We start from the raw sequence: 25,057 nt of genomic DNA on the forward strand, positions 1-25,057 counted from the left end.
AGGACAACTTATACTTGCCTGTCGATGCGGGTTGGAGAACCTCGTCGCCTTAATCGAACTCAGGGCCGGGACGGCTGATGCTGCTGGCTGGAAACAGCGCGACTTTGTCGATACGTTGCGTCCCGGTGCAGAAAATCCAGAAGAATTGGAAATGTTCTCGTTGGGTAGGTGGTTGTCGAAGCGTCGAAGGTCTTGAAATCTTTGGATCATATTACGCTTGGTCTTAAATTGATATTCCAGGATCCGGTGGCGACTATGATTCTGTTTATTGAAATCTTTCACCAATCTTGTCCCTAAATTTTAGTGGTAGGAACTTCGAAGAATTCCCTCTGAACGCATCTTGATGATTTTCGCTATGGTTAGTTGTCGCCAATGTAGCTTGACGATCCTAACCTCACAGTTTTCAGTTACTTTCGATCTCCCAAGGTGTCTTCCAAGTGCAATACGCAATTAATAAAATTGGACACACGTTTATTGGATAACTTACAAACTATGCTCTTCTGCCGTTACTAAGCTAGGAACAAGGCAATCACTGGACTACGTTAAAGTTTGATAGCACTTGATTACAATAATAGGAACCAATTCATCCCCTGACAGCTTAGACATAATATAAACAAAGTGTTAAGGTGTCATCGAATCCAGTTTTTTCAAATGTTCAATCACATTAATCACTTTTAAAGTTATGTGGCAGTTCAATTGCCTAACTCTTTTTTTTTTGGTCCAGTAAACTCAATGCCACACAAAACTCGAGCTGTAGAAATAATGTTAGATTGAAATTTCAGCATTCAATATTTTGGATATTCATCTCAATATCTGCAATCAACCTTTCCTGTCGGTTTTAATATGTTCACTTTTTGATTAAAATATTTCTTAGAATTTCAAAATGATATTATCTGTTGTGAGCAGACATTGCTAAAGAGCTACATCAATCAAAAAAAGAAAAAAAAAACTGCCATCTTCAGTTGATCGATTCACTTGTAACCATACTCTTCATGGAACCGAGGACGATGACGACGAGGGTCAGAACTGATTTGTTTGTCAAAGTTATGCTTGCTCACTGATGGCTTCATCGAGGGACTAAACCTTCTCCCCTCATGTAACGGATGATGAAAGCAAAATCGAACTTTGGCCAACCAACCTCCCAGAGCTTGGGAAAGTTTACCGAAGTCATTTCAATGGGTGTCGTTACCCAATGGGATTTGAATTTGGGTAAAGCGGAAACTTGTCCGGAATGCGTGCCTCTGTAGGTAGGATATTGGGTTTGGGGTTCGAAATAATAAGCTCATACATATGTGCGGAAACTTTGTGCGCTAGCCGGAGCGACGTCATCGGAACGTGTGGGACTTCAATTTTTTGTTTGAAAAGCGTCGTTGAAAAGTTTAAAATTTTCCTTCCATCAATTTTGTTCCCGGCCGAGTAAAAGTGGTTCAACTTGTGAACCGGGCTGGCTCATTGAATATGCATTAATCATAAATTCGGAAACAATCGACGTTGGGCAATGGGACTCTCGAAGAGCCATTCTTTCATACTTTTTGTGGTTCAAAGTTTCAGCTCCATTTGAGATTAACCCTTTCAAAAGTTTTTGAAACGTTCAAAGAAATATAGGTTATACATTGATGGGTGTTTTACAAAAAATGTTATACACATCGTTAAGTTCCTGTGAAGGTGTATCATCTTACTGCAACAATTTAGTAATCTCTTGAAATCTCAAAATTTAATTAGAACTGCAAACGCACATTAAGAACGACTACCAGGCAGTTCAAAATTTTCCTATGAAAGATGGAAGACGTTTAGTGTGGCCATCAACAGGTTTTCGTAGATTCTTAAAAAAATGTCTAGATATTGCTTCAAACAAACACAACAAAAGCCACACGAGAAGAGGAAACCGATAAAACATCCGCCTACGCCTGTCTCCTCATTCTTGGGTGACGCAAAAGTTCATCCAACTGGAGTCAAACTTTTGTCATGTCACTTTATGGCTAACTACTTGAGTTCGATTGTTCTCGTTGACCGTGGAAGGACAACGTAGACTTTAGGTATAGATATGTACATCATCTACATATTTTGTGTCTGCTGAAACGATGTCTTCGAAATCGGATGTCGTTTGCCGACATTATCAAACCGAAACGGGCGGGTTTCCGTTTGGTGGTTTTCGGAATTTGGGACAGGGTTTTCCGTTTCGGTAGAGATGAAAAGAGAAAGTTGGAATGAAATGAATTCATAATTTGACCAATGATTCAGCTACGACTCTATGCGTTTTAAAGTACAAGATTGAAAAATTACCGTAAACTTGGTTGATAAGGTTTTTCAAACAAGGTATTTTTAGTATTCAAACTTAATATCCGCCCTCCGGTTGGATCTAAAATAGACTGGATTAAATTGCATTAAATTGGATGATGAAAAGAATATTTTACCTTCTACAAAAACTGTTATCGATTGTTCAATTATGGATAAATGGATATTTTTACTGAATGTCAAAATAAATCGGAAGTTCAGTAGGGTGTATCCAATTACTTTTCTTTTTTTCCGAATTCTGACATGCTTGTAGTCTAATAAGTTCCTTCAAGATCGAAAAATTTTAAGCGGATTTTTAAAATCAGATAAAGGTATCCGGACCTCGATTCGTTGATTTATATAAAAAAGGACGAAAATATGTTTAGAGGGTGTCATTTAGATTGTTCATTCCCCGGGCAGTTTTAAGGTTCTCGGAAATAGGGAAATTCTATTCCAGGGAATTCCCAAGTTCCCGGGAAAAAATGAAAATGGAAGTAAGCTCTGCGGAAGCATACGAAACCATACATATTTTTGAATGGATATGGTATTTTTGCATGTTTACCCTAATTCAGTATTATTCAACATTCACTATATTTTTAAATCATTCGAACAATCAAATGATTTTGTTTTCGGTTTTTTGTATGTATATGGGTCATTCCATACCAAGTGACCATGAAAATGCATACACTCTGATTTAGCCCTAAATCGATCAGGTGACTTATTGTAATGTACAAAAAATCTTAAGTTTTGAGTGATTTTTTTGTGTTTTCAGTGATTGTCTTATCTTAAAATGCGCCCACTTTTTCCGATTTTTATGGCGTAAATATCTTAGCGTATTTTTCTCAAAATTTTTAAATTTCTCGAAACTTACATCTAAAAAATTCAATATTTCCGGAACGGCGCAAATTGTTTTGGATGAACTGGACTGATTCTTATGCAAAATTTACGCTGAACACAATGTCGCCAAAAAATTGATAAAAAGTAGGGCATTTTAAGATGATCGCATTATAATGATCGCAAATACATAATTGAGCGTGGCAACACTGTACACAAAATTTAACAACGGCATTCGATTGATAATAACTTAGGGCCCTATTACATAAGACGAGTCACGAGTCATTTTACTCGATTGACCCATTTTGGCATTATACTAGTCGAATCGAGTCAAACTTCAGTCGAGTAGCTCGACTGAGTCGACTGCTTGAAAGTTCGTGACTCAGCTGTCACGATTAAGCGAGCCAAGTTTGTTTTGATCTGGTCAAGGCGGGTAAAGCTTCAGGTGTGTTCTTATACCAATGCACGGAATCGTCCATCTTGTGACAGGCAATCGTAATCGTAGGCATGGTAGACGAACAATTCGCTGTCAAAAAACGCTCCGTCTCCACCCCCCACCAATGAGAAACTTTTGGTACCCCTTGCCTACTTTTCCTCAATATGCACCCACCCTACTGACCCACCCTGGATCTGGTCCTGCAGCAGAGGTACCAGGTGTCCTGATTTATCAGGATTTGACCTGATTTTCGAGAGACCGCAAATTCTGAAACTTTCAGTTATTCGGTGAAATCGTTCGCAAAAATCCGTAATAAATGAAATGTGAAAAATGAACGTCGTCTCCCAATGCATGAAAAAAACTGAACTGACTGAGAAAACTGCATGCCTCGTGGATTTCACGGTACCGTTTCCTGAGAGCTGCATCTAATTCGCCAAAATGCTTTAATTAGCTAATGATAAATATTTTTTGTATTTTGTTTTGATTTTCGTTCGATTTCCATATTTCTTTTATTGTAGACCCCTGGGCAGTGGGCAGATAAGGTTAAAATAATCGAAATCGAGAGCTAATCCTCGGCAAGAACCTATATCGGAGAATGCTGGCAGCAGCACCCCGAATGTGGGGCGCGCAGCACGCAACAGCAGGACCTTTCCGGGAAAGTGCTATCAGCAGCCAAATAATATTCCCAATAATGTGTGGTTCGAAAAGCACGTAACAACTGAATCCTTCCGGGAGAGTACTAGCAGAGTTTGGCCTGTCTTTAATAGATAGTCTCCCGAACAACTTAACTTTATTACTATACAACCTGTAAAAAGCAGTAAAACACACGCACGCATTCACACACACACGCACACAATCTTGTGAAATTTTAAATGAAAACCCTTATTTGCATTTCCAAATCTATAGCATTGATGCATGGTATGGTTAAGTTTTATTGAGGAATATTTTCCATCTTTCTAATTTAACGATTAATTCGAAAACATAGGAAGTTGTCTTTGTTTCAAAAGGATTAATTTTTGCTTTGTAAAGCCACAAAAACAATTTCTGTTCAAAAAATTAATGAAAGGTTTGTGTATAAGAAAATTACCAGGTAAAAGTACCAGGTAGAAGTAAAATAAATTATTTGATACAATTAATAAAATAAGTAAAACAATCTCCGTCGTTATGGAATTTTTCTTTGACTTTGATATCACAATATCAGGCCTCTCGAAAATCAGGACAAATCCTGAAAGATCAGGACACCTGACACCCCCATGTCAACATGACAGCCGCCATTCGAGCAATTTCACTCGACTACCATAATACCAAGGTGGGTATATATTCAGGAGGTGTTCCCGAATAACGAATTCCCGATTCAGCCATTTTGGCTATGTAGGCTATGCAACTATGCGGAACTCATGAAGTTTGTTTACCAACAAACCACAGAAAAGCTGAGCAAAAAATAAACAAACTTATTGAGAGCCCCGCTCACTCCTCGCCTACTTACTGTGGAAGTCGGAGAACCTAGTGTATCTAAGAACCTTGCATAATACGACATTTTGCTCGACTCGTCAGTGACTGGAGTCGAGTCGAGTTGCTCGACTCGTTTTATGTAATAGGCCCCTAAATCTTATTTCAAAAGCTTCTGTATGGTGGAAATTTAAGGTACCTGGAAATTTCATTCCTGGAAATTAACAAAATGTTGGGTTTTATTTTGTTGAATTAAATTCCAATTATTTTAGGTTTGGATAAACTTTCGTAAACGAATTTTTTTTCCTTATTGGTTTTTCTTCTCCTCCGTTTCCCCGTTTGAATAATATAAGGTTAGACCTGAAAAATAATAAAATATTAGATTTTAAATATAGAATACAAAAACCACAAAACTTACCACCAATGTTAGATCACTGCGGTTCGTGTTTTGAAGTTGATTCCTTCTTGTTTTTGCCTGGCTTGTCTGAAACTTTGCTGTGCTGCTGAAATAAAATGAATGAATATAAATTCTGAAAGAATACAATTAAAATTATCAACAATACACTTACCACCGATAAAACCGATGAAACCGGTATTTTTTAAAGTAGGAGAGATAAGGGCATAATGGCCACCCTAAGGAAAACGCTTATTTAACCATAGAAAACAGCTAAAATATGTGAATTACATCATTGTTTCGTGTTCAGACACTAAAATAGTCTATTACCTAATTGGTTGAAACTTGAAAAAGTATCATTCCATAAAAAAGTATCAATTCCATCAATTACCTTGAAAATATTGATAAAAAAATATCATATGAACATTCAAACATGTGTTTAAATGCTGACTCTGCTGAAACATTTAATGTTTTGAAAAAAATAAGGAAGTTTATTATCAGTTTTCAATATTTTTGGTTAAAAATTTTAAATTTATGAAAGCCCAACACCGCTTAGAACAATTTTGATGAACTTGGAAGATATTTATGCAAATTTTACAAAATTCCAGCTTATCAATGAAAAGTTCATTAATCATTGTGACTTACTTGCTTACTTAATGATCCCGCGCCGATCCTCCGGTGCATAGGGCCGTGGTAAAAGACCTCCACTGTTGACGATCCGGGGCCAGCGTCTTCACCTGGTCCCAGTCAAGATTCTCGTCGACAGTTCGGATTTCGCTAAGCTTCGCCGCCACGAGTTTCTGGGTCTGCCTCTTCTTCGATGACCTTCTGGATTCCAATCTAGCGCCTCTCTGCAAATCTCGTTTTCATCTCTTCGCAGCGTGTGCCCAATCCATCTCCACTTACGTTCCCGAATCTCGATTTCTAGCGCCCTTTGATGACACCGGCGAATAAGTTCCTCATTCGAGATCCAGTTGCCAGGCCACCACTAATCATTGCGAGGCTATCTTTAATTTCTTGTAGCTGTATCATTTTTTCAGACATTGTACACTTGTACCGTTTTTAAATGTTGTGGAACGTTAGTTCGTTAGCTGAACTGGAATATGTGAAGTTTCATGAAAAAATATCATCTAAGAGAGAGATGGCAGCTTGTCAATGCTCTTTTGAACGTTAATATAGCTTTAATTCGAAAAGTTGCATCGACAAGTTTTAGCCATGGGTGGCAAAACTCCTCAGATCGACTTGTCCAGTGAAAGAGAGTGCATTTTTTTTCGTCTGCTCCCCCAATCTCTGCGGGGAGAAATAAACCGCACTGAAATCAAGAGTGAGATTGTCAACACATAAGAGTGAGCGAGAGCATTCACATCCGCTGATGAAGAGAATTCCCTTCTCCGGAAAAATCTGTAGCGCATAGTGTTGAGGAGAAATCTCAGAGCTAACTCAGTTTATTCTGGGTACGTTCACGAGAAAAGATGCTGCTCTCCGAATCAAAGGTCCCAGAGGCGTCCTGATTTTCTAGAAGCCGTCATGATCTTAATTCGAATTGATTTTGTAATAAAAACAGTTTAACCTCTTAAACCAATGGTAATCTTCGGTTCAGATGATATGGGATGAAGGGATGAAAACCGAACTGTCGGTTGGGTTCGCTACAGCTTAAAGCACAACACTTTCGGCAACGCATGGTTTGAGCAGATTGTTCAGATACAGCCTGGGTTCTCGCACGTGTGCGATGTAGCCGAAGCATTACGATTAGTTACCGACGGTACAGCAGCGAACCGAGTGGTAAGGAAAACCGAGACAGTTTGTTTGGCAAGGAAAAAGCTGTCATAGCAAAGCTGTGCTTTTCGGAAGCCTGGTATAAACTACAAGTCACCTAACTTCTCATCTCTTCTGTTGCATAAATTAAGGCGTATACTGCACCGCTATTTCGCCTTAATTTATGCAATCTAAGAAGAGCTGCATTGTATTTCCGCCAATCTACTGATGTCCTAAAAAATCCTGTTTTTGTTCTTCGCGGTGTCCTGATTTTTTGACTAAACCACCTGGCACCTCTTCTTCGAACGCTACCTTTTGCAAGAAAAAAGAATCCAAAACAGCTAACAGCAGTGGGCAGAAATTGTTGTTATTTTTTCTACGTTGTGTGGTGGGAGTCCATTTAATTTTTTTCTTCATTTACTCTGAGAACTCTGAAACACAGAGCGCTCTTTGTTAAGAATTCTCTTTCTCCCACTCAGATGCGAATGCTCTCACACTTGCCGTCCGAGTCACTTACAGCTCGTGTAAACTCGGGTAAGGAGTGGAGCACGATCAGCGAAAGAGGATTACACTCGGAAGCCGAACTGAAAACAGTGTTGTTTTCTCCCGGCTCTTTGTTGTTTGAGAAAAGCCGACCAACCCTGGTTTTAGCAATAATCAAATCTCACATAAACCTTGCAGTAAGGTTTATTGAGATAGGGTTTTGAAGCTGATTGAACAAAATTTGAGTATTTGTACTCATAGGTACATATTTGATAAAAAAAACATGTGTCAATTTTGAAACAATGCTAAATAATGATGAAAAATTTATCGGAAATACCGTTTTTTTACCGTTCCAAAAGTCGGTATGTCCGGTATTGAGCAAATTGACGGTTTTACCGGTTTTACCGGTTTCGGGAAAACCGATTGAACCACCCAGACTGTCAACCTCTTTCATCATGCCGAATCCCCAAATGAATCACTTTGGATGTAACCCATCTAAAACTACCACTTTTGAAGGGAATCGAGCTTTTCAAAATAAGATACGACAAAATGACCCGTTATTTGACTGATCGTAGATTCTCAATAATGGGTCAATTTTTCGCCTTTAAGGGGTAGCCAAAAGTTAGCGTGTATGTATTTCACGTGTTTTGCGTGCTATTTATAGTTCAAAAATTGATTCCTTTGCTAAGCAGAAGGCAGTTGAAAATAATTTTTGTATGGAAACACGCAAAACACATCGAATATATAATAGTTGTTTGCAAATATGAGCGCGTGGAGACAAATGGCTCCACTGCTTTTTCGGACCCCTGAGCAGTACACTAGGGTAGATACTCTAGATTTCGACAGGAGCTAGTTTTCGACAAATTATTAATGAAAGGCTTATCTTTCTATTTGGTGGCTCAAGCTATCTATGTTCATATTTTTCTATTTTTACTCTCCCACTTTAGTATACGTTGAATATAAATTTTTTTCTAAATAAGTTGTTTAATACTTGTAAATCAATAATTTAAAAGTAACACTTTAAATCACCTGTGAAATTCAATGCCATCGAGCAAATTAGAATGATTTTGAATCATGAAAATACTCCCCTTTTATGCGATTAAAAGCAACATAACAGGAATCAATATATGTATGGATAAGGTTCTGAAATCAATCTTTTCGGTAATTTATGTTATATTTTTGCTAACATTTAATGAAATTTCAAGTGTTTTTTGAGCTGTCGAAAACTAGCGCTGAAAATTCATTTGATAATCTATTTTTCGACACCCAACTTCTTCGGTATGTTTATACTGTTTCCATCGTGTAGAAAACGCCGTGAAGTAGACAAGAAAATCCAGTATGCAAATATTCATATTCCTGAGCTAACAAAGCAGGTGGAAATATGCTTGTCGAAAACTAAAACTTTTTGTGTCGAAAACTAAAATTGAATGTCGAAAACTAGATCATCGAGAGGTTTTAGTAAAAGGATAATAAAACGTTGTTTTGAAACTTTTGATCAATAAAAAAGGTAGAGAATGAAGAAAAAAGTCTGATTCTTTTAACCAATCATATTTTGAATGAAAAACTTTAGTTATTTAATTTATTTATATGGTTTTCCTGACAAAAACAACCAAAAACTGTCGAAATCTAGGTATTTTACCCTATTGGGTTTGAGGCGGCAAAAGTCAAAAACTGAATTTTTCCGGATCGATTTTTTTAATTTTACTAGTTAAAAACTTAACTAGGATATCGTCAGTTTTTCAACCCACCATCTTGGATAATAAACGCACCACAGACATAAGACTTTGAAAAAATGAAAAATTTATACGATGAAAAAAATAATTTTAATTACCGTAAACTAGGGGAACATTGATCACCTTTTTAATTCATTTCCGAATATTTGGCTTCCCTTTGGTTGCCTTTTGGTAATACTTAAAAGTTTTAAAATACTTACTGAGGTAAGGAGTATAAAGCATGGTCATTGATAGCAGAATATTCAAACGACAATAGTGGCTATAACTAAATGTTTGTTACAAAACCACATTTCATGTTTCGGGGTAACTTTGATCACTATGGTTTTAACGTACATCAACATCTTGAAAACTATTGTTTCGATGCCAATTTGCACAGAAGTCTCAAAATATCAATTACAGTAATTTTTTGTTATGACTCAATTGAATTTTTCAAAGTTTTCTTTCAAAAACAAATATAGTCAAAAGATGGACAATGATGTACATTTAGGGGCAAAAATTATAAACGTTTCTCAATATTTTTGGCCTCAAAAAAAAAAAAAATGAAATTTTACCTTCATGCAATTCCCGAGGTCCTCCCACTGGTCCTATGTTTTTTTTTCAAACGTTGCCATTTGATAGGGTTTTAAGCCATTTGTTTTCTACAGGCTGTCTCATAGAATATGTCCATTTTTTAAATATCCAAAAATTGGCATGAATGACCATAAAAATAACTCTTTAACTATCCCTATAAAAGAAACAAAAAAAAACTTTCATATAAAACAACCCATTTGCTTCTAAATGCTATCATTTTATCAGGAGAGCTGTTTGTTTGTGAGTCTTCGATTAAACAGATATTTTAAAACTTTATAACTAAATTAAAAGTAATATACAAAAATCTCCAACTACCAACTAAATTAAGCCTTTTTGAAACTTTATTTATAGGCTTTAAAACGTAGAAAACAATTTTCAGATATTTAAGTTTCATACTTAGTTAATGATGATAATCTGCAAAAATTTCATGTTGATCAAGGTTTACCCGGTTATCAAAGTTCCCCCAGTTTACTGTACATATATTTCTCCGGAGAAGATTTTTCCTTAAACTTAAAGTACACCATATGAAAGCTTATATTAAAAACTTTCATTTGACGGCGCAAAATTTTAACACACTAAATTGATCTATGATAAAAATGAGATAATAAACAATATTTGCAAAAGTCAAAATCTTTCAAATCTTGTCAAAAAAAAGTCCTGCATTGCCCCATACTCTTTTCACTTTCAAGATCTAGGTTTAGGTCCTAAAAATTCAATGCACCGTTTCTAGAGTTATAGTCAAATAAAGCTGAAAATATCATGCAAATGGGTAATGGGTAATTACTCATTAATCCAACAAAGTTGTTTCTGGAATGTCAAAAAAAATCTTTTTTCATGATTAATCCATCATTTCACACACTTTTCTCTTGTGTTTCATGAAATGTTTGGATAGTAATTATCATTTAATTATCAATTAGTCCAATAAACGACTTTCATATGAAATAAAAAGTAGAGTAGGGTCTATATTTGTGTTATATGCAAAAATTTGGCTTAATTTAAGCAATAGAATTATAAATATGACACATTCCACCGTGGCGTGAAATCACTTTTCCGGACTTTTCGGAACTGTTGTCATTATAGAAGTCAACCAACTTACTTGAAAATAAAAAATATAGTTGCAAACGGTGGAAATTTGAATTTCTTTCAAAATGCATATAATTTGGTCATTAAAAAGTTTAACTTATTTGTGTAGTGATCGATTACTTTTGTGACGTGAATTCACACTAGAATCGACCACTTTTGACTTCAGTACATACTTCTGAGATTTCCTGTTCTCTCTGTGGGAATAGGATATTTCTGTCGTATAATAAGTTATAAAGAAAACAATTTTCCACAATTTGATATTCATAACTTCTCGATTGAACAACAACGAACAATGTTATGCCTTTTTGAAGTTGGGCCTCAGTTAGAACAGAACAGGATAGTGTACTGAATTCACGTCAAGAAATTACTGTTATTCTGAAAAATTCTTTAGATTCTTCAAATTTTATGCACACTTTTTAAAGTGATATTTTGTTATTCTGACTTGTAGAACCATACACTTTTAGAATCTTTTTCTAACATTTTCCTTATTTTGACTGACACTTGAATAGCAACATATTGAGGAATCATACGTTAACATAACTTTCCTCACGATCTTTGTATGAAGATGCACCTTGAATTTTTTTTAATTTTTCATTTTTTTGGAGAATAAATAAATATCAATCATCTTTGGAAAAAAATCTAATAAAATAAAAAAAATATGTTCGATTTGAAAAAATCCGACAATCTGGAGAGTCGAAACAGCTTTCAAAGCATTTTTTACAAAAAATAAAATTTTGTGACGTGAATTCACCCATTCGCGCTGTTGTAACTCAGCTGGATTCCAACCGATTTCTATAAAATGTAGTGTTTCAGAATTTTCTCATTATTTTCAAAGAAGATCTTATTTTTTATAGTTTTACAATGTTCATGTTTTCGTTTTTTGTGACGTAAATTCACTCATTTGCGACTGTTTTTGTTCGCTTTTTAAAACAAACCCTATTTGATATTGAAAAAAAATCATTTTTCTACACAATGAAGCAGTGTTTATTGGCATCGTAACCTATTAAAAAAATTCAAAATAAAATCAATCCATATATTTTAATAAATTATTTTGTAAAAGTTGTCAACATTTACACTTTTTTCAACAAAAAAAAAAAGATTTTCAAAATTATGTAGAACATGTAAAAAAATTTTTTTCTCTTTTTTCGTTGGTTTTGTGTGATTTGAAATATCAAAATTATTGACAAGTTAGAGATTTTTTGATACGCTTAGTATAAAAATCACTTGTGAGCGGTACAAGCTCGTGGAATGTGTCTTATGAACTTTGATACGCTTAAACCAAACACAAACATTTCAATTTGGATGGCCTTCATGATTTTATAGAAACTTACATGTACTTTTAAAGAAATTGTCAAACGAAAAAGTCTTGTGCTTATACATATGTATCAAGCCTAAAAAATCTTTCAAAAATGTTTTATGAATTATGAACAAATTTTTTTGTCTTGCATTTTCTACATTTCATTTTTAAGTATATCAATGAACTGAGAACTTCAGAACAATTTGACTTATGTTAAAAAATGAACAAATATTAACTCTCGGTATTCTTCTTTGCTAGTAATAAATATTATTAAGATTTCTGTCGAAATTGCTTCTTATAATGATAGCTTGATGGAAACTAAGTTTTTTTTCTACAGTTTTTCTAAGACTTTTAAGGAAACACAATTTTTATGAACCCGCTGATGAATCTTCAAGAAATCCCAAATAAAGAATCTTTCAAGAGTAGAGTTGTCACGAAATATTAACAAATTTACCGCCTTATTTGATTAAAATCGGTCAACAAGTTTTGTGCCACAAACAACTGAGTTCTTCTAGAGAGTACCGAAGAAACAGCATCCCCATCAGAATCACCATCCGAATAAAATGATTCAAAAAAGGTAGTAGTTTCATCCTCATACTAGCTTTAACCGAATAAATAGGTAGTCGAATTCTAGGAAAAAGCAATCAAAGGATTTTTAATAGCACAAACCTTCCCGACAATGATTGATGACGAGGCACAAAAAAACGAACAAACAAGGAAATGTGGATTTTGGCTGGGAGTCATTGAGGCTTAACAACCGGAAATTGGTACTGTTTGATGAAGAGGGTGAATATATGTTGGCTACATAAATTTTATATTCATGGCAAAGTAGATACCAAGTATTGGTCAATATTTGGATAATAGCCTTGTGCTGATGGGTTAAAAAAAACATACACCCTCGTAAAATCAACAGTCTTTTTTTCTGGGGAATTCGAACTTTTTCGCTGATCACAGTTTATCTTTTCTGTTTCCCTTTCAGATGAATCCGAGGACATCGATAAAAGTTTATCGGACGATAATTTTCTAGACAACATGCCACAGCAAGGTGCTTCCAAGTAAGTAGTAATTAAGATCATCAATTATGCCACGAGAAGAACAAGAAGGTGTTTCCAAAGAGTTTGTACACTAGAAATGTATGTTACTTAAGTCTTTAATTCGTGCAACAATATAACACATTTGAAATCCTAGAAAATTTTCTATCTACAATAAAATCACTGTTGACACATTCAATCGACAGACAAGCCACAGTAGGAAATTGAAAAAGACAACATTCCTTCCTTTTGCTGAAGCAACGAATAAGATAAAGAAAAATTCGTTCAAGTATACCTAATTTGACAAGATTGCTATCAATTTAGATTTTTCTTCATTTCCAAGAAACACACTCACTCGCTTCGTGTGGTTTTTCCCTCCTTCTATCGGTATGCGATTTTTACACTTCCAGCAAAAGGAAAGCCTCTTACCGGGTTCACAAGGAAGGGGAATCTGTTTAAACGGTTTTCCACAAATAGGGTACAAGGCCCTTCTTCAATGTAGTTCGTAGTGTTTGAAATACGAAAATGAATGTATTTTAAATTTAATTTAAATACGCTTGAATAAGGCAAATAGACTAAGGCAAATGAGGTCTGAGAAATTTAAAAAAAAACTTTTTCTTCATATAACTTAAAATTCATGATTTGCCCTAGTTGGCACCGATGAATGAGACTGTACTCACTACCCAAAAAAAAGGATAGCAAAATTGTTCACAAAATATTTAACCTTAACCTTCGCCCAACATTAAAATTCCTCCAGACGAAACCAATGGAAATGCTCATTTGCATAGGTCGTTCAGTTCTCTCCCCGTCTTCAGCTCAGTCAATCAAAAAACGCTTTGACGGAAATACGATATGGTTCATTTGATTTTATTTGATTTTTCTGTCTGTTTGCATGGAGCAATTGCTACATTTTCCAAGCTGTCCCGAAAAGAAACAAAACGAAAACGGCCAAGCAAAATATTTCAAGCGATGCAAAGCGACATCAACATTCCCATTTTCCCACCTTCTGTTTCAAATGTTTGGAAAATACAATCAACGACTAAACAAAAATATGCTTAGGCATTTGTTTTGGAGCTGAGAAAAAGCCCATCAACAAATTCCTCATATCTGTCCTACTTTACGTTTATCGTTGAAGAATGTTTGAGAATGCTGTACACTGTTAATTTGAGGTATTTTTAAAAATTTCAAAATTGGGGAAGAAACTTAATCTTTTTACCCATTTTCTATTTCAACAATTTTTCGATATTCTTTGATAAAACTTGAATCTGCGAAATTAAAGTTATCCGTGCGAGAAAATGTTGTTAAAAGGGGATTTTTGTATTTTGTATACCGATAAAGAATGACCCTAAAGCAGTGGTTTTCAAACTTTTTTCACTCATCGCCCCTTTTGCCAAATTTTTAAGCACAACGCCCCCTAGGCAAACTTTCAGAGAATCTATTTAAAAAATGAAAATCTGGATCGTTGAAAAACCATTAGCTTTTAGCTTGATGTTGTTGTAAGGCTTAATTCAAGACTAATTCAAATTTATATAAGTGTAAAAATGGTCGATTTTCATATAATAATGTATGAAATGATGCAATTTTTTAAAAAATATATGAAAATGACCATACATAACAAATAAAATGCGTGTTCTTCCAAATACTTTTATGCACTTACACTAAGGTTGCCATAATTTTTCCAGCACGTACTCGAGCCGTACAAATCCTGGATATTTCATCTAAAAACCTGGCAAATTCCGGGCATTTGATTTCAAAATTGTCGACCAAAAACACAAGTAATATCCTGGCAAATTCTATCAAAACTCAGGAGTTTCTTAAGAAACATTCAAGAAAAAAACTTGAAGCTAAAAAACATTCCGTCATACTTTATCAGCAGCTTTTATCGTATTTTAAGCATTCAATAAACTTTTCATGATTATTTCCATAAAATTTGCTCTAAAAATTTCTTTTTGGAAGCATAAATGAAAATTTGAACAACACAATTTGTTTTTATTTTGTTCATTTTGGCAAATAAAGTGAATAATGCCAGGCAAAATCCGGGCTTCTTTTAATGAAATCCGGGCAACCGGCCCGGACCGGACTTTTGTTGAATTTTTCATCAAATATCCGGGCAAACCCGGATAAAACCGGGCAATCTGGTAACCTTATACCTGTTTGGCACCAAGGAAATTCAAATCTCCAGTAAACACTTAATTCTATGTGAAGTTTCCTGGACAACTTAAACTGATTAATTAGATTGATAGCAAATCATTTATCTTGAATTTTAGTAAATAAAATTTTCTTTTCACCATTCATTTGCAATAGTGTTGAAGACTACGTACTAAATACTGTCAAGCCGGTAAAATAACGTAAGAATAGTATTACTGGTATTACTTCTTGATATCTGAATTTGAGTCCTGTTCAAAGTTATACAGCATTCATGGGTCTTTAAGTTTAAATTAGATTCTAATAACTTAAACCAGACATTTATAGTGATAAACGAAAAGATTAAAAGTTTATCCTTGGAGAATGGCACAATCGATTTTTTTTGAATTGATTGAAATAAAGATGAGCAAATAAGAACTTAAAATAAAAGCTAATCTAAAATGATTCTTACATTTTTTCTTTCAAAAAAATCTATTTAGCAATTTTTTTGAGAAAATACATTTTAAAGATTTTCAAGCATTGCCATCTAAAATTATTCTTGTTTTAGTATAATCCAAAATAATGTTACCAAACAAGGTCAACATGTAGAGCGTATACAAAATCAATGACAATATAAAAAAAAAATCACTGAGTTACATTTAAACATAAATATTGAGATACTGGATCAAAAATTTGCCTGCAGCTCTGTGAAATCATAGATCATAGAAATCTAATTTTGTAAAGTAATTTAATGATTTGCATCGAACTTACTCGTTTTATTCCAAACCTACGTTGTTGGGTGATTTTTTAAAATGTGAATTACAACCTCACCGCCCCCCTCAGCTCTTCCAACGCCTCTTAAATTTCTACATTGAGCTCACCGCCTCCCCTGGAAACTCTTAACGCCCCCAAGGGGGTGGGAGGGACCACTTTGAAAACCACTGCCCTAAAGGGTAAAACTCGTATCAAAAAAGAAAAGAAAAAGAGTATTTTGTATACCAGACCAAGGAAAAAAAAATGACGTATGAGCTTATTAAGATATCTCTCGTTATAAATGTTATATTTCAAATGAAAATACATACTTCACTTGTTGTTGAATAGAAAAAATTAAGCAACTTTTCAATAATTTATTTTTCTCAAATTAATTTCTCATTGTGAGTTGTTGTTCAACAAATTTTTTTCTAAATCTAAAATTAATTCTGAAATAAAATAAAGAAATATCTTTATTTTAAAACTTAATTCAATCCGAAAGGAATGAGATTAAATTTAATATTTTTGTTTAGAAAAAAAAACTAGCAACAAAGAGGGTATAAATAAAACGAAACTTATTTTTTATTCATTGAAGAGCATAATATTCACAATTTTTCCGAAGTTCTAAAGCTTAGTTCTTTTAGAAATGGGACAGTTACAAATGCATGTATCTCAAAAACCATTCGTTTGAACGAAATACTTTCTATGAAGGAAAAGTAGGCAATGTTATGATATTTCATGAAAAAATTTGAAAAAAAATATTTACCGTTTTTTGTAAAAGAAATTTCTACTTTATTCTTGGTGTCTCCCATTGGCCGGCGCACACTTTTTTCTGTCATGGTATTGATCAGTTTCTCCAACTTATACTTTGTAAAATCTATATTTTAGGTGGCTTCACCTTCCTTCTTCAATTTCTGATACTTTTTGGTCCAATACTTCTCTGGAAACTGGAAACTGGAAGCATTTTAGTGGATACAGTTGTTTCGAAATGAACAAATTTGGTTATTTTTTATCACATTTTTTAACGTTTTTTTTCGGTACCGGTTTTACAGCTTAAGAGCTTTGGAACTATCAAAAAATGGCTGTTTGAGGTTGGATTTCAATGAGTCATCACTAGGCAACACTTTCAGCTTATCGGAGAAAATTGTTTTGGACATTTCAGCGATCTACCCTTAGCTTTTCGTTTATTGAAAATTAAAAATGCTGGTATGAGACTTGCATTCCTTGATGATCCTTAACCGTTGTTGCCGATCATCTGCTTCACTCCAATGCTTGATTTGAACTTTGTGGACATTATTGACAGTGTTTGCATACTTATCCACCACATAAACTCAGTAATTCTTTGAATAATCAACGGTTTTTTCAGCTATTAATTTGAAAATGACGAATTTTAAAGGAATCTGTGCAAAAATTTTTTTTTCTTTTTCTCAAGCATCGTACATATCTCAAAAACGCGTAAATTTTAAATTTTGAAAAAAATAGGTCGAATAGTACTTTTTACAGGCAACAAAATGCTGTTCAAATTTTTAATATCCAATAACTAGTTAACGAGCTATTAGCAAATGAAAGTGTCCCATTTCTAAAAGAACTAAGCTTTACTAATAAGTTTAAAAATTAAATGAAGAATTAATTTCTGATAGCATAAAGCAACACAAAATACATTGGTGCAAAATATTTAAGAGTTGGTTTTGACTGATTTGTGAATGTTGAAAATTTGAGCATTTTTTTAACTGTAAAATGTTACACAGACCTTGAAAATAAGTCAGCTTTCTCAATGACTGCGAGTAATTTTGACTTCTGAGGAAAATTAACATAAATTTTCTCTTTGATTTTATATAGTTCTATGGAAATAAAGGAATTTGATCAAATTTCATTGAGATTTTTAACCAATCCTTAATTCATATATTTTTGAAAACAAATCGTTTTGCAGTCTTCTGCATATGCAGATGTTGAATACATTAACATCATCAATATTTCAAAAAAAAATACCCTTCTGTGATGTCAGAAATAAAATAGCTATGTCTTTTTCAATTAAATTTTCTAAGAATTGTCAAATTATATTATTTTTTCTTATTCAAGCATTTTAACTCTGAAATTGGAAAATGTTGATCCTTCATGAAATAAAGGATAATAAATAGATCGAAATTTTATGTTTTTATGTAGGTAAATTATTTCATTCAGCTACAATTCAGTAAAAATTGTTAATTTTTTGAATCAAACGAGCCATAGCACCAAAGCTAGGGGTGATAGACAAAATCTTACGTAATTATCCAATTCTTGATGCCAAAATCTTTCGAAACAGTTATTTAAACATCTGCATCAAAATAGCTGTTATTGTTTGACCCGTTTTAAATAAAAAAGTTGTAAAAATAGCTATTTTCTTGTGTAGTTTGTTAGATTTTACGATTGCTATGAATCTCAATTCAAAGATTCTCTCAGACACGTCTGTCACTCACAAGAATAGATCAATGACTGACCTTGTTTTGTTTGTTTTGCCTGGTGTTGCCAAAATAACAAACGTTCCCAGAGACATTTATTTTATTTTATTTATCTTCAGTGTTGCCGAATACAACCATTATTCCATTTTATTTTTAATTAAATAAATTTGATTTATTTTCGTATACCCTTCATCTCATCCCTACAGTAGAGTCTTAATCAATTGCAATGGAAATATTCAACTTTTTTTCTTGTCAAATCTGAAACAGGATTATATCTTCTAATGTAAATGATCATTGTGTGAATGATTTGTAAACAATATTGACGTAGTATAACAATATTGATTAGTGTGGATCTTGAAACTCAGTCGAGTTAAGAAACAAAATTTAAAATATGATGTTTAATATTATGTTTTTATATTACATAATGGCATTACGATATTTGAATTTAGAACGAACACAAACATATATTAATTTTATTATATTTTTCAATTTTGAGTTTCGCAACTATTTTTTCAATGACTGATAATGGACTCAAAATACTGCTTTTATTCTGAAATTTAAGTTTAGTTACAATATTTTGATTTTGATACTGGATTGATGATTTCGATTGGTTTTTGACTATATTCAAAAGTACAAAAAACGTATTAGGCAACTTCCGATAAAAATTTGCAATAGTGATTATTTTTTCGTAATTATTTAATTTAAGTGGCTCAAAATATATGTAGGTAAGGTACACCAGAGCAATTGCCGGCAAGTACAAAGAAAGCTCTTATCCTCCATAAAATTTGTTTTGGAAAATTATGTTTGTAACTATGACACAAATGCCACAAAGATGATAATGTGTCACTAATTAAACTCAATAATAATGTTTGTATCTTATGATTATTCATTTTTAAGTACTCTTAAATATGGAATTTTCTTTCAGCGATGGTTAAAATCCTTAAAAAGAGTATGGTATATCAGACTTATTTGATTTGAGAATAAAATAAGTTCTTTTAAGGGTAGCCTTCAATTTCTTAATAAAAAAACTTATTCTATACTTAAATAAGCCCAAGCTTCCTAATTCTTTTGCAAATTCCAAGATTCTAACCTCCACCATCCAAAGCTGTTTGCAAAATATTCGTTTCGGGGAAATTTGAGTTGTAGTTTGTTATTATTCCCGTGGACGCAAATGGTGACCGATTTTGACGATATAAGATTAATGATATAGGTAATTTATTCTACTTTCTAAATATTTCAAACAAAAGTCAATTTGTTCTACCAGGTTGTTTATAGTTGGTTCCGAATGAAATAAATTCCAAAAACAATTTTATTTTTAAATTGCTTACAGTTTCCAAAATACATCTATCCAGCGATGTATAAATATGTGGGGGTCCAATGTACATTTTGACTTCCATCCGGGATTTTTCGGTAGAAACAAAAATCGTACTTGAAACAAAGACATCCAATTTTGTCTTTGCTTCGCTTTATCTCATTTCTCGAAGACCTGATTTCCTAATCCCAAATTTTAGTTTTCTTTTTCATTAGTTTGATTATCATTTTCATAGAACATACTTGGTCTCTCAAAAATCTCAGTTCTCCAGTTAACTGGAATGACGATTAAGATGCTTTGAATCTGCACAGCAAAAAAAAGAATTGTGATATTACATCAAAAACGTGCACATAACTTGAGTCGCAAATGGTACCTAATATTACATCATTTTGATGTACAAGCTATTGCCCTCATTAGATGTACAAAAACTATACGAAATGAATGTAACGTAGTAGACGGATTCGGGCATATAACAAATACATATAGGTACGGCTTTTGATGCGACTGCAAGTCGTTATTACTTTAGATTTTGCAAGACTTTTTGTATAATTTGTTATTGATTCGTATTTAATTCGAAACAAGATTTAAGTCTCAAAGTTCAGATTTCGGTTTGTATCTATGCGCACAGAGATTAGAAAAGTAAATCATCATCACTTACATTGATTAAATAACATTTAATTGATGATTTGTCATTTATTAGCTGAGCTTGGTGATTGAAGTTTTATTTTTTGAATACATTTTTTGTCTTTTGAGAATCCTCAAGCCTAACAATATAAGTTAAACTATTAACTACATTCTCTGGACAATATTATCTTAATCTCAAACGAGAAGGTTTCTTCTTGGGCTTTCCGGAAAAAGGGCTTCCTTGAAACGGTCGATTAACCTTCTGAAAAGGATGACACGTTCAGAACATGAATTCTCTTCGTCTACTTTGAAACTTTCTTAGTTCTTAGAATTTTTTCGATGATCGACTTCAAAACAAAACTCGAGTTTCGGCCTTATGCACGACAATGGAAGAATGAACTATGTTTTTGGTCAGCGTTTCACACATCAGAAAATATATACTCTTTAGGCTCCATTTGATTCCCATTCGTGTCCTTTGGATGACCGATTCCGTGTGTTTGCAAACCAAAACTGATAATTTCTGTAAGGATTAAATTTTTAAAAAATTACAGGGAGGATGAGCAAAAAAAATACTTACCTTCATATCCAGATGTTTAAAATCTTCGAATCTGTTTGGGATTAGCAATTTGGGCCAATAGCCTAAAAACAAAAAAATATGAGAATTAGTTCGTAGATGTGGTTTTGCTAAGATTTTTTAAGAATTTTGATAGTACTTACCAACAGAACAAATCCTCCTGAGCCCCGCAATCTGTTTCACAGTTTTTGATATTGATAAAATTTTGAACGTCAGTTGATAATAACATTGACTACTTGATGCAATATTACATAGAAGTTTTTGATATTACACTACATGACCTGTTCTCGTTGTGAACATCATTTTGATGTAATATTGAAGCGAAAATCGTGAATAATTCGTCGATCCCAGAAATTACATCGGCTAGCGTTACATTTTTTTTTGCTGTGTGCGCCTCGGGTAATATAGACCCAAACTGCTTTGGAGGGTTAAACAATACTCCGAGAAGATATAGAATTTTGTGCATATTTTTCAGGTTGAGATCAGGTTCATTTTTTTTTAACAGTAATTTTTTTTCATAAAGAATCAATTCCATAAAGAAAATCCTATTGATGATTTTTTTCAAATTATATTTGGGATTTTTTTTTCATAAAACAAAACTTAGGAAGTTAACTCAAATTATTCTTTATATTTGTAGTTTTCAGCTGATTTGTTTGTATAAATTAATAATGATTAAAAATTTGAAATCTGGAAATGGAATTGAAAAACAAATTTTTAAATTAATGTTTTCTTGAATTCCTCAACAATTTTATGTTGATTAAAAAACTCATTCACAAACTAAAGCTTTTGTGAATATTGAATCTGAATTCTGAACCTGAATTCAAAAATTGACCTTTGATTTTCTATACGATTTCTGAAATGTACAAAGAAAACGATTTCAGAATCTTAATTCCAGATCCGAATTTCAGGAACCAAGTTTTAGAGCCTCATGAAAGATGAATCTATGTATATCTGAGTTTTTAATTTTGGATCGCCATTTAGATGCTTTAAATGTATAAATTTTGTATAAGAACTAAGTTGAAAAACTTCGAATTTGAATATAAAAGGCAAACCGAATGCTTGGATTTATTATACGTTTGAGGAAAAAATTCACTGATCCAGAACTAAGTTGAAAAACTTCGAATTTGAATATAAAAGGCAAACCGAATGCTTGGATTTATTATACGTTTGAGGAAAAAATTCACTGATCCTTGCTGTGCTTGCGAGCTCTGTATTGCTGCCTGGTGCGATCGATTTTGGAATCTGCGAGCCTAGTATGGTGGCCTTTTGAAGCTTCATGTAAAGCGCGTTTTGAAGCCCATCCAACGTCGGTTCGTGCGTTACGCTCTTCGTGAGCTACCTTGGGAGAATCCTTTAAATTTACCGCCGTACGCTCATAGTTGTGCCCTGCTGGGACTTCATACGCTGTCGGATCGCCGTTCCATCGGTCAATCCTGGCTACTTTCTCGCTGTATGAAAATAATTTAATCACCGGTTGTTGTTATAATTTTTACACTTATTGATATTTCTCGGTGAGTAAAACAGCAAATTAATTTTCACGTGACGTTTCGGGTTACTTTGTTTCACCCATCATCAGACGTAAAAATAGAAAGCAGCACAATTTTCCTCCTAATCAGCTGCTGGTCGATTTTTAACCCAATAGCTGGTCGATTTTTAACCCAGCAGCTGATTAGGAGGAAAATTGTGCTGCTTTCTATTTTTACGTCTGATGATGGGTGAAGCAAAGTAACCCGAAACGTCACGTGAAAATTAATTTGCTGTTTTACTCACCGAGAAATATCAATAAGTGTAAAAATTATTTCTCGCTGTAATATTTATGCTCCTTGCGTAATAGAAACTGGCTCTCTCTGGAACCCAGAAACACGAGCTATGGCAGCAACGACCCTCTTCGTTTCGCAAAAATGTGCTTTTTACGTTATTATAATGTCTTCGACTTCAATGTTTCAACTGCAACTTTTAAACGCCGTATTGAATCTTATTTAAGAGACCAATTTAGAAATTAAGAAAAGTATCATGTAATGTGCTAATAATATAAAGTAGATCATTAAGACACCTATGTCAGATGATTTTAATTCAAATAAAAAATAAACAACAATAAACAATAAACTAATGTTTATCTATTTTTTGCTTAATTCTTCGTGTTGGTTATAAAAATTCTAATGTATTTATTTAGAAAACCTTAAATAATTTTCTCAACACTAATGCATCCTGTATTTTCTCCATCTTTCTCGATAGGCGCTCCTCCCTGATTCAGGTGTACCGGAGGGCGTGTATCCGGCGCGGGGGCAACTGTGATCACCGATCCAATGACTGCTGCTACAACAGCTCCTGCCGATGTAATCTGTGGGGTTCCAACTGCCGGTGTCAGCGGATGGGCCTGTTCCAGAAGTGGGGATGAATGCTTCCGTCAGCAATCCAACAATTCAGCAATCACCACCAACTCCAACTGGTCCAGCTGATGGCGATGGCCGGAATGATGACACTTTTCACCCGGAGTCGGCAACCGGCAGCCAAATTCCCTTGATCTGCGGTGATGATGACGATTTACTACTGCAAATACTACATCTACTAGATACTGGACAAAGCTACTCGAACAATGGCCACCGATGTAACTGGAACGTTTTGGATTTTTGTGCAAACCAATCATAGGACCCTCCCTCGCCCCATAAAATAACATTATTTTCATGTGTATAAAAGAAATCATATTGCTACCCCCTCTCCCCTCCTCACGAACTCCCCTCTGAGTAACAACATGAGCTAAGATTACGGACACACTATGGCGAACCAAGGCTAAACGCTCTATGGAAATTGATCTTTGGAACGAAACATAACCAAACTTTGAACATAAAAAAAAACATAAACAAACTGACATTTGAGTTGCAAAACGGCTTAAATTTTTCTTATATGGTTCATGCACTGTTCCAACATTTAACAGACTACCCCTAAAAAATGTGAGTTTTCAAAAAGTCTCAAAGGCAACATCAGACAACACTGAGAAGATGAGTATGTTTTCAAACGAAGTATTATGGTCTAAAATCCTGAAGCCAACAGTCGACAATTGGGAATGGAAACGATTTTTGTTTGCGGTCATTAGAAGCGGATGGTCTAATCTTTTGGTTGAAATTTTATTCTGCGTTTTAACGATATATGAGATGTGTAGTATGTTTTATAACGATAATGATAATAATGATAATGATAAATGATAATAACTATTATAAAGAGAGAGAAAATATTGTCTATATAGGTTATTCCGATTCATTCTTTACTGTTTTAGAGCTATTGTATATGAGTTGAGGGTGAATTACATGACGAGAAAGTATTATACATAACGATTAAACACCCATACACAAACCAAAAACAAACAAACCAAGAGCAGCTATCGATGGAATGTTTCAAAAACAAGGAAAGATACAAGTAAGGGCTTTACTAAACGAGGCAACTAATTATATCAATTATTCAATGCTTTAAGATGCATTTCACAATTATGAAAACAAAAATAACCAGACACAGTTACTTGCTCTAAGTCCCAAGGATGTTGTTGGATTGCCGAGCACTTCGACTTCGTAAGACAATGTTCAATGTTTTTTCCTGATGTCCAGTGGATTTTGATACAAGACTAATTTTAGTTGCTGTTCAAGTACTGGGAACAGAACAAAAAAAAACACAAAAAAGTCACTACTGCTGAGAGTGGTGGGAAAATGAAAAAAAAAAAAACAATACTGATGGCGTGAAGTATCACAGAAAACATCTATAGGGGAGATGAGGGCATAACGAGCACCCGAGGCATAATGAGAAGTCCATTTTTCTACATAAGTACGTATTTTCTTAAACAAATTTTCATGAGGACATGTTTCGTACTACCTATAGTATTAATTTTTCACCAAAAAAGAAATATC

The 25,057-nt window shown here is 33.9% G+C and overlaps 1 protein-coding gene across 5 annotated transcripts in view; it reads left to right on the top strand.

Annotated features, from left to right (window-relative positions):
- The window catches only part of LOC129744530 (uncharacterized), a 142,244-nt gene extending 117,746 nt beyond the window's left edge, over positions 1-24,498 (top strand). For all 5 annotated transcript variants that reach the window (XM_055737103.1, XM_055737100.1, XM_055737101.1 and 2 more), the window contains exons 3-4: positions 13,288-13,363; positions 23,397-24,498. In XM_055737103.1, coding sequence (XP_055593078.1) covers positions 13,288-13,363; positions 23,397-23,559 — 239 coding nt within the window. In that variant the 3' untranslated portion in view covers positions 23,560-24,498. The remainder of the gene's footprint in view (positions 1-13,287; positions 13,364-23,396) is intronic.
- The last annotated feature ends 559 nt before the right edge of the window (positions 24,499-25,057 follow it).

Source organism: Uranotaenia lowii, chromosome 2, assembly GCF_029784155.1.
Source record: "Uranotaenia lowii strain MFRU-FL chromosome 2, ASM2978415v1, whole genome shotgun sequence".
Classification (NCBI taxonomy): domain Eukaryota; kingdom Metazoa; phylum Arthropoda; class Insecta; order Diptera; family Culicidae; genus Uranotaenia; species Uranotaenia lowii.